General features: G+C 37.4%; 1 protein-coding gene across 2 annotated transcripts in view; it reads left to right on the top strand.

Moving 5' to 3' along the window:
- Positions 1 to 479: 479 nt before the first annotated feature.
- RB195_016057 (uncharacterized protein) overlaps positions 480 to 10,070 on the top strand; it is a gene marked incomplete at both ends in the record, with an annotated part of 99,034 nt that continues 89,443 nt past the window's right edge. The window contains 13 exons of one of the 2 annotated variants that reach the window (XM_064207043.1): positions 480 to 589; positions 653 to 808; positions 1,964 to 2,072; positions 3,459 to 3,581; positions 4,477 to 4,576; positions 4,875 to 4,948; positions 6,072 to 6,186; positions 6,617 to 6,706; positions 6,779 to 6,939; positions 7,018 to 7,176; positions 9,134 to 9,289; positions 9,438 to 9,519; positions 9,914 to 10,033. In XM_064207043.1, coding sequence (XP_064062924.1) covers positions 480 to 589; positions 653 to 808; positions 1,964 to 2,072; positions 3,459 to 3,581; positions 4,477 to 4,576; positions 4,875 to 4,948; positions 6,072 to 6,186; positions 6,617 to 6,706; positions 6,779 to 6,939; positions 7,018 to 7,176; positions 9,134 to 9,289; positions 9,438 to 9,519; positions 9,914 to 10,033 — 1,555 coding nt within the window. The remainder of the gene's footprint in view (positions 590 to 652; positions 809 to 1,963; positions 2,073 to 3,458; positions 3,582 to 4,476; positions 4,577 to 4,874; positions 4,949 to 6,071; positions 6,187 to 6,616; positions 6,707 to 6,778; positions 6,940 to 7,017; positions 7,177 to 9,133; positions 9,290 to 9,437; positions 9,520 to 9,913; positions 10,034 to 10,070) is intronic. The other variant, XM_064207041.1, reaches the window with a different exon arrangement.

Below are 10,070 nucleotides of genomic sequence, written 5' to 3'. Positions count from 1 at the left end.
AAAAAACATGGGCAGAGCAGGGTCAAGGTGGCCACCCACAGGGACCAGGGACCACGGACCCACAGGTTTATTTATGGGCATCCACAGTAAATCTCTGCATATTTTTTGGTACCGCTTTACTAAGTTTTTCTCATTCGATGGTGTTCTAATCCGGGTGGAATTTTTCGTCGATTTCCGTAGTTTTCCTCAGAATTCTGGGATATTCGATTAGGATACACGGTTCCTCTCCTTGTTCCACATTTCTGTCTTGTCTAATAAGTGATGTTCTGGAATAAAACGGCAACTTTTTATAATTAAAACTTTCCGCTTAAAATTTTCCACAACTCGTTTTTAACCTTTTTCTCCTTTTCTATTGTTCTTATCATTCGTTCTCCACCATTTTCCTAAAATCCCTTATTTCTCTTTTTATTCGTGAACTGTGATCCACAAAATCCACAGAAATCTCCATAATTCCACTACAGATTTATGTTCCCTTACGGATGATGATCTACCACGACACTGGCGGTCTCGTGGCGCTTATATTCACATTAATCGATGTGGGACCTGTAGCGGGAATCATTCTCTCTGGTGCTCCGAATTCCTATGCTAGGTCTCTGTTTTCTTATATAACTAAAGAGACACAATTATAATTTACTAAATAAGTACTTTTCAGGTATCCGAAATGGGCTCATTCATTCGAAAATTCGTTATCATTCGAATTTAAAACGAAACAATCGCATGGGCTTCTGTTGTACACCGATGACGGTGGAGTGAATGGGAATTTTTATTCGATCAGCATATCCGATGGACGCGTTCAGCTTGATTTTCGGTAAGAACAGCTATTTTTTTAAAATAATCGTTCTTATTTTCTACATTTTTTTTGGTGTTTTTCCCACCATTCTCTCTTTCAATCATTTCTTTCAGCTTTAAAATACTCCTGTTCCAGTAAATTCAAACTAGATCTGACTACACCTGTTCAATTTTTTTTTTCGTAAAACATTTCTCCAAGGAAATCTCCAAGGAAAAAGAAGTCTTTGGAAAATTAACTGAGGCTTTTTTGCGCGGTTATCTAAGCTAATAATTACCCAAGAAAAACAGGAGTTGAAAAAAAATGGAATGCTCGATTTTTCTCAATTTTTACCCGTCAAAAGGATTATCGACCATGGAAAATGGAACGATTAAAATGACATGAAATGTGCTCGTCTCCAGGTTACGCCTTTTATTTTTCCCTTAACATGCATCATCCATAAAATCTGCCCTTTATTGTGCTCAAAATCCAGGAGTATGAGAAAATTAGGGACGATTTCTTTCCGGTTCATGGGGTTCAAAAAAATATCACAACTTAGGCCAATGGTCATAACCGTACCAAAATTGTTTTGGATTTTTTTTCTGGACACTGAGAGATGGATTCACGGATTTTTCTCTGAACAGAACAAAACCAAATATTTTTGAATCCAATGTCCAGGATGATCTCCATCGATTTTGTGGATAAAAGTGAAGAAACTGGAGGAAATGGAATTGGATACCATCAAAATCGCTCCAACGATATTACGATTATTAGAGATTCAATCAATATTTTGTCCTTGTGTTCCTTTAGGGTACGTAGGGTTCTTTGGCTTAATTGGAAATATTTTTATTTTTTCCTTTTTTCATATGAGGATGTTTTCACAAATAGGACAAAAACTTGTGCTTAGAGCAATATTTTCTTTATTTCTTCCCTGTCACCTCTTCGAAAAACGTCCTCTTCGTTTTTCATCGTTTCTATCCTGAATTTATTGATTTTCTTCAAAGGTCATGAATCTCCTTTTTGGCGTTTGACTGTTTCCATCCAGAGAAAATTTGTACTTGTTGTTGATTTGACCGAAAATGCATGAATTTTTTTCTATTTTTTTCCGTGAAGCTGCGCTTGCGTATGGAGAAAGAGTTTTTTGTTATTGTGAATGTTTCGATTTGATTGAAAAAAGATTGATTTTTCAAAATTAAGGTTGGGTGATAACGCGAACGATTTTGGCTCTCGACGTGTTGTTAACACCATACGTATTGAGGAGATTCGAGTGGATGACGATCGTTGGCATTCGTTGGCACTTTTCCAGGTGATCGCTTCCTATGTTTTTCCGCTGGCCATTCTTGGTTACTTGATTAAGACTAAAAAAAATGAAATTTACAATTTTTTTTATGGAAACAAATTAGCAGTTTATGTATGTAGGTCAAATATGATCCATGAAAAATAGAATGAATAAAATTCCAAGAAGATGTGATTGCTTCTTCTTAAAACTAAGATGAAATCTTTAACTGTCAGCTGAGAGATTTTTTTGATATCGTATTTCTGGTTCCTTACACAAGCCTGATACCTCTTTCTTTTCTTTTCCTCCTTCTGTCGTCTCTTTCTTTCTTTTTCTCTCTCTTTCTGTTGAATGTCTATTGCAAGCTAGTCAAGAAAATGACTCGTTCGAAAGAATCTATGGATTCTTCCAACACAGCCCGAAGCTCATTAGCAACAGTAGATCTATGGAGCAATGTAGAGGATTGAGAGGAAATTTTCTAAGAGTCCTTTTTTCCTTCTTTCGAATTCCGTTACTCGCAGCGATGCTTCTGCGAATTTTTGCGAGTATAAAATTTATTATCTAAACTATTCACTATATTTTTAATTGATTTTCTTGAGCTGTAGCCAAGATTGATATTGATCTTCTTTATTAAATTCTTTATTAAACAACAGCTAACAGTTATTCTCTTCATAACTAGAATCTAATATTTTCCTAACTGCAACAGTTTTTTTTTGTATTTCTGCAAAACAAACATTTACAGAAACAACAAACTGTTTTATTTATTTATATTGTTTTAACCTTTATGGTCTACTGTCTAGTTAAAAATAGTATCTAATACAAACAAAAAAATGGCCATAAGATCATTCCAAACTCGTAAAATCGAAAACAAATGAAGATTTCATTTGTTTTCGATTTTACGAGTTTGAAATGATCTTATGGAAATGAAAAATAATTGAATAAAAAGTTAAAAAGAAGTAAATAGAGATTTTATTGAAATAGCGAGTAAAAAAGTACTGAAAAGTTCAAATACGGCAGAGATTGCATTCTTTTTGAAGACTATTCAATCTTGAGCGGACTTCAGTCTTGAGCTGAACTTTTGTAGAAATGTCTTTCTATTTATTTGCTTTATTTATTTATTTTATATTTTATTTATTTATTTTTCTTTAAAAAAGAAACGATATAGAATTTAAGAATTACGTAGAGCAAACAAAAATTAAAGCAGATAAGGATGACAAGACGCAAAAAACTAAGCATATCAACGTATGTATTTGAATTTTTAATTAAAAATTAGAGCTCTTTGAAAGTATTTGCAAAGTAGTTCTGTACGGAAATTGCTGGTACAAATTTTTCTTCGTTGAAAATTATTTATATTATTTAAGCTATTTACGTTACAAACGTTTCCATTGTTTCGATATAATTCCCATTTTTTTCTAGTCATGGGAAAATGTAAAAATGGAATTGGATGCATCGTTGGTGTTTAAAATCCTGAATCAACGAAGTTTCATTTTCGGGAACATTCTCAAAAACTCTGACGTTTTCGTTGGCGGAGTGCCTCAGGTGGGTTTTTTTTCTGCGATTCCTGGGACTTTGGGGATTTGTCGCTCGTCATGACTGCGCCGATTGTTCTGTCACGATCGTTTTTCATTCAGGTTTTTTTTTCTCAGAAAGAAAATCTACACATTTCGCCGCTAATCATTTCGATCATCCATAAACGACTAGGCTAGATAATAATCTAGATATCCATTCATGTGATGCCATTTGTTGTGGATGTGTTCTGGTGGTCTCTCTCTCTCTCTCGCTTCGTTCGTCTAATGTTGTTTGTTGTGCGCTTCGAAGACGACTTTATCTCGTTTAAATGCGATAAATCGTGCTATTCGGGGCAGTTTCTTGCCGTCTCCCTCGAGACATCCTCGAACCGCTGTCGCTCATCTACTGCACCACAGCCTCGCCGCTTCCGCTGCCGCCGCCGTCGCCGCCGTCGCCGCCCCAACTCCATTAAGGATTCGTCACGAAGGAGAGAGAGAGAGACAGGGAAAAAAAACGATTCTCGTGCCTTGATTTTTTTCTACTCTGCCCTATGAGGACATGCTCGGCGACACTTGATAAATCTCTCCGTTTGAGGGAGTTGATGCGTGAGAAAAGCACTTCAACGGCGAAACATATAATACGATATATTCGTAGAATTCGAGGTGATAATAAGGGATGCATAGGGTGTTTGGATTTAATGACGCTAATCACCGATTCAAGCCGTTAAAGGCGAGAACGACAGAAAATTAAATGTGAAGGAAAATCCAAAAGAAAAGTAGCGTTCTGCAGAAAATTGTCCTTTTTTTATGTTTCCTTGTTATGCAAACGAGGTTTAGGTGAAACTTTTTTTATTGGGAAGAATTTCAAGAAGAGGGGACTTAGAGATTGTCCTTTTTTTCTCTAGTGAAACTATGGATCTGTTCAGGACACCCATCTTCTGCCAGTGATGAGCTCACCGCTTCGACGGTACGCTAGACACCTGGCGGGAAATATACGAAATCTCATCTATCGACTATATCCACAGGGTTAGTGATGAGAAGTCCTTAGTGTCCATGAAATGAGGTTTGCGCGACTTAAAATGGTTCTACCGTATTTTTGGAGAATAAAAAAGAAGAGAAAATGAAATAAGAACTAGTTGAGTGTTGGATGATTTGAGATTTTTTTGAGTTAGCCTCTATTACCGTACCTGTTCTTTAAAAGTGTATGCATATATAAAAGAGTACAGTAGTCCTAAAAAGAGCTGGAGCAACGCCTAGATTGATGTTTTGTTGTGTTGTTTTCTTGTGGATGCATTCGGAAACATCAATATCCTTCAATGTTAAGGTGTCACATCACCACAACTGCTAGATATCCATGGAGCACGACAAAATGAGGATGACTATTGTCGTCAGACAGGGGTGAGCGAACAGTATGTTATTCTTTTGTATTTTAGTAACACTATTTTAGTCTTTTGAGAAATTTTGAAAAGACCACTGGATCGAAACCACTTCGCTTTTAAAAATAAAAAATTCGCAATGCAAATATTTTTTTCTGCTTTCTGCATTTTCCTGAAAGTTGAGATAGGATATGAAATAAGACTGTACAGATTACTGTACAGTGCGGCTCTACAGTAAGGCGCCGATGTGCTATCCATTTCTCCAACGAAACCAACTGAATCCAAACCAATATTTATATCTAATAGAATCCCAACCTCTTGGATTTTTCATTTCCTTTTCTTTTTTTTATTGGTTACACCTACATAAATAGTCTCAAAGGAGAAAATAATTCCAAAAAAAAAAGAATAAAGGTGATACTAATTGTAGAAGGGATGGAATAAAATAATAATAATAAAATAATAATAAAACTAATAAAACTGGGAATAATAATACTGTAGCATTCACATAACTTATTATACAATGGTACTGTATCATTGAGTATGAGTTCAAAAAAAAAATCAATCGATTGAAGTGGAAAAGTAAGAGTTAAAGGTATCACCCCACGAATGGTGGTGCAGATTTCAGGTGGAGTATTCGTATACGGGATGGGAGACTATGGAGAGGGGGGTGATTCCGTCCATTTCTTCCTAATTGCCGTAAAAAACGCTTCAGACGTTCTGGCGCACTATTTTCTACAAGGAGTTCTATTGGAGCGCGCTAGCCTTGTGCACGCGCTGTATCTTCCTGGCCGTTTTTTACGGCAATTAGGAAGAAATGGACGGAATCACCCCCCGCTCCATAGTCTCCCATCCCGTATACGAATACTCCACCTGAAATCCGTAAGACCTCAGATTCGTGGAGTGATGTCTTCAATGGAATCCTGGAAATATTTGAAACAGTAAAGAACTGTAAGAAAAACCAGTTTCATTTCGAATGAAGTGTAACTAAAATGAGGATTTTCAACTTACTTCATGGAAAAACAATGTGGATTTTTCTTTCCCATATATTACCTCTTGGTTTTTTTTCCTCGTATATTATCTCTTGATCTTGACATCTACAGTATCATAGTATCATAGTACAGTATCTATTATTTTTGTTATTGTAGTTCACGTCTCGGGAACAGTTCGTCTGCTATAACGGTGGCCGATGTTACAGTACCAACGAGGGACCGAAATGTGACTGTTCGTTGAGTGATTACGAGGGGAAACATTGTGATGTCGGTAAGTACAGTAGCATACCAAGGTGGATTTTTTTTTCAGGAGAAATTTTAGATTTTTCCGTTCATATGCGGAATTTTCAATCCAATCCTTTACTTGTCCGGATCCTCTATCCGAAGGGAGAAGTGGATATTTCTAGAAATTTCTAGGTTTTATTTTATTTTTGAGTAGTTTTCACTTTGATTTTTGTTTGGTTTTTCTCAAATTCTCGTCGACTATTCGAATAATTCAATAGCCGAACTCATTCGAAATCTGATCTGGAACTGTCGACTTAGATGATTCTGGGATCCTTTTTCTTCTTGCTTCAGGTTTTCCGTCCGTTTCTTCCAGAAACTAAGCCAGAACCTTGATGTTGAAAGGAGTTTCAGCACCCTAGAAATCTTTCTCGAAGGACCATGTATTAATTTTTAAAGCCAAATTATTTTTGTCTTAGCGACAGTAACTGGTACCCGTGTCTCTATAGGGTTTTCAAAAAATAAATTCTATGGCCAGGCGGCGGATACGCATGATGGAGCACTGGAGGGTATTTTTTCTGAAAAACAGGATTACCCTTCATGTTAATTGTAAGAAAAATTGTATTTTTTTCCTCCTTCAGAAAAAATGGACTCGGAATTGACGTTCTCCGGTCAAGAATGGGTCGGATACGATGTATCGGATAGCTCTGCTGGGCCATTAAAAACAAAAACGGAAAATTTCTCCTTGTCATTCAAAACCGTGCACGGTTCTGCAATGATTTTCTACGGTGGCGATGAGAAGGTACGAAGAAAAAAAGAAAAAAAAAACATAGGGAAATTTCTATGAGTACAAAAATTGAGGTTCCGGTGTTTATTTCAGAGTTACATACAACTGCACCTCGACGAGGGTGCACTCATTGCGAGTTCGAAATTTGCCGGCTCTGCCCCACGACTCGTACGAATCTTTAACGAATTGCCACGAGCAAGATTTGATGACGACTCGTGGCATACGGTATCCATGCAACGAACGCTTCAAATGGTGCGTTCATTTGAATTTGATTGCTTTCAATGAGCTGAAAAATTGCTTAGATGCAATTCAACATTTTTATGAGCCCGTCAAAGCAATTTTATGTGGAAATTTTTCACTTTATTGAATAAGATCTTTAAGGGTGGTAAAATTTAGTTTTCCATATCAAATCCGAGTAATTCAAGTGATAACATTTATTAAAATGCCGCATTACGGGTGAATAACCCTTATTTTCTAAACCTTTTAAGATTCGGGAGTTCAAAACATGGACATTTGAATTCACATCTTCTAAAAAAAGAGTATAAAAGTGGTCAGAATTTTTTCTGCGTTCTAAGTGCGAAATTGGGGAAAATTTGTGGGTCCTATACGTCTGGAGTTAATTTCAAAGATAAGGATAAGGGCCTGGTTTCCGTATTCGCACAGCTACCCGCCAATATTATCATGGGAATTTTTAACCGTTAACGATAATGTTTACGATAATAATAATGTAGGGCGGGTGTGGTGTAGCGGTTAGAGGTTCGGCTTCCTGCACGATCGATCGGAGGTTCGAATCCGCCCTAGTGCTCACCAAGACTTTCGGTTTCGGTCCTATCGGGGTCGATAGTCGCAAGTTATTGTATGGGCCAGTTACACGTTCGTAAACCTCAAACGATTCTGAATTGAAGTGAACGTGGGGTCGCATCCCAAGCGGATTGATTAACGCCAGAAACTTTATCCTTTATCCTTAAACGATATTGTACTGTAAGGGGTCCATTTATAGTGGGCACGGAAAATGTCCAATCAAAAGAAAGCGACGCGCGTTCGATTAGAGCACGGTAGAGAAGAGGAGGAAGTGTATGCGTCCAGCGGTCGTGAACGCGTCGCGTCAAACTGGTTGGACATGTTCGGAAGTGAATATTGATGTCAATTTGAAGAAACAGTATAATTTTTTTTCCACCTGACCGTGTGATTTTTTTTTTCGGAACATTATGATGGTACAGTATTTAGCCCAACAAATTCTGAATTCTCCGGAACAAATTCTGATTTTTGGGGCATAGTTCATCTCATATTTCCTGGCTGTGCGCTACAACGCAGATGTATAGGAAAATAATAAGCAGAAATAAGAAAAAAAAAACATATTTTTGGAACTAGTTTGTAATAACCGCACTACAGTGCTTAACTCGAATTCATGGCGACATGAGAATGAGTTGAGTGAATGAGTTTCCCTAACTGGTGACCTAGCAATGGGAGAAATGAGGGAAAAAGTCTTTTCTGCCATCGGGGTGGTACACTTTTAGATCTGTAGCTCAGTAGAGTCTAGATCCGTACTTCAACATAATATTTGGCTCAAATTTACTAGGATAATCCACATCTTTTCTTCGTCAATGCGTCAGTTAGGAAAAGTTAGGGATATTCCTACTTTCTAAAATTTAACGAATGTGAACGCACTACGTATGTCCATAACATGACGTTGACGTGCATCAACTAACATGCATGTGTTCAGCAATTTTTTTCTCTAATCTTATTTCAATCGTTTACATTTCATCTGCTTCCGCTTCAGCACTCTGATAGGATTTCCGCAGTACATGTAAGTTGTTGGTGACATAACAACCGTTTTTTTTTCCTTCGTATGCATATCGCCTGGATTTTCGCTTTCCTACGAGTTTGATTCGCTCTCCCGTTGCACTTTGCTGTCTGTTTTTTTTTTCGTTTGGAATGTTTGTTTCGCTTTTTTTTCCTCTTCGAACCCACGTACGTAACGAGGCTGTTTGCCGTTTATTTTTCCTAATGAATTTCTTCAGTTCAGTTTGGAATGATTTTCTGAGTTTGCAGTGCCGCTTATCTTCAGGATTTTTTTCCCAATTTTTTGTTCAGTAACTCTATGCAGATTATTTCGGATAGATAATAGAACTGTAATAGATTCTGGCCCTTATCTCCCATACATGTTCTATGTGTGGGATGAGCGAAAAAGGATTTACGGTATTTACAGTTGACTTTGACTGTGGACGGCAGGAAGGATGAGATTCGACAGTACGCTCCGGAACTCGACTGGATCGGGCACTCGTTCGCTTACCTCGGTTCGGTCCCACTGGAGCGGCATGTGGCTGGGGTGACAAAGAGTGCGTTCCGTGGTTGCATGAAACAGGTTAGCTTCATAGTGATTTTTTTTCTTTCTAAACAATTTTACCGTATCCTTAATCGCTCAAAATTATTTGCTTTGTCTATCTATTTTTTTTTATTCGTTTAATTCTATTTGTGTAAGAAAGTGGCAAAGAAAGTATTGATTATTTGAGGTGAAGTACGATGCGGATGCGCAGAGAATTCTCTTCGTGACTCTTGCCGACCAGGGTTTTGGTGGTAGTATTATAAAGACAGGTAGGTTTTCGTTTTTATGGTAATTTTAAAAATTTCTTTAGATGGGTCAGGGTTCACTTAAATTTTGAAGAAAAATGCATGTCCATGTTTCCATATTGAACAGATTTTCTACAAAAGAAAATAAAATAAAAACCTGCAGTGTTGATTCCGCAAAATACGGTAAAAGTTCTCAATTCTGGATATGGAAGTAGAAATTTTGCACATGGCCTTTTTATTTTTGCAGAACCAAAGAGCAGGAGGCTTTTACAGATAGATTTTAAGCACGCAACATTAGAATTTCCACAAAAATTCATCTGGGTTCTGGAAATTGGAAAAATGTCGAGTCGAGATCGAGGATCAGGTGGTTCCGTAGAAATTCGTGGAACTACATAGTGTCTTCTTTCTTCCTTTCCAGGAGGTGAACTATCATTTTCCTGTAAAAGTCCAACTCAACCCCCGGACGTGCTCTCCTTCCAAACCGGTACATCGTATCTTGCGTTACCGAAATGGGGGGCGCTGGCCAGTGGAAGTCTCTGTAAGTCTCTCGTACATTTTTCTATCTCCATCATCAT

Source organism: Necator americanus, chromosome V (assembly GCF_031761385.1).
Source record: "Necator americanus strain Aroian chromosome V, whole genome shotgun sequence".
Classification (NCBI taxonomy): Eukaryota; Metazoa; Nematoda; class Chromadorea; order Rhabditida; family Ancylostomatidae; genus Necator; species Necator americanus.
The sequence above is the reverse complement of the archived record's forward strand: the minus strand, read 5'-3'. Positions and strand labels throughout refer to the sequence as shown.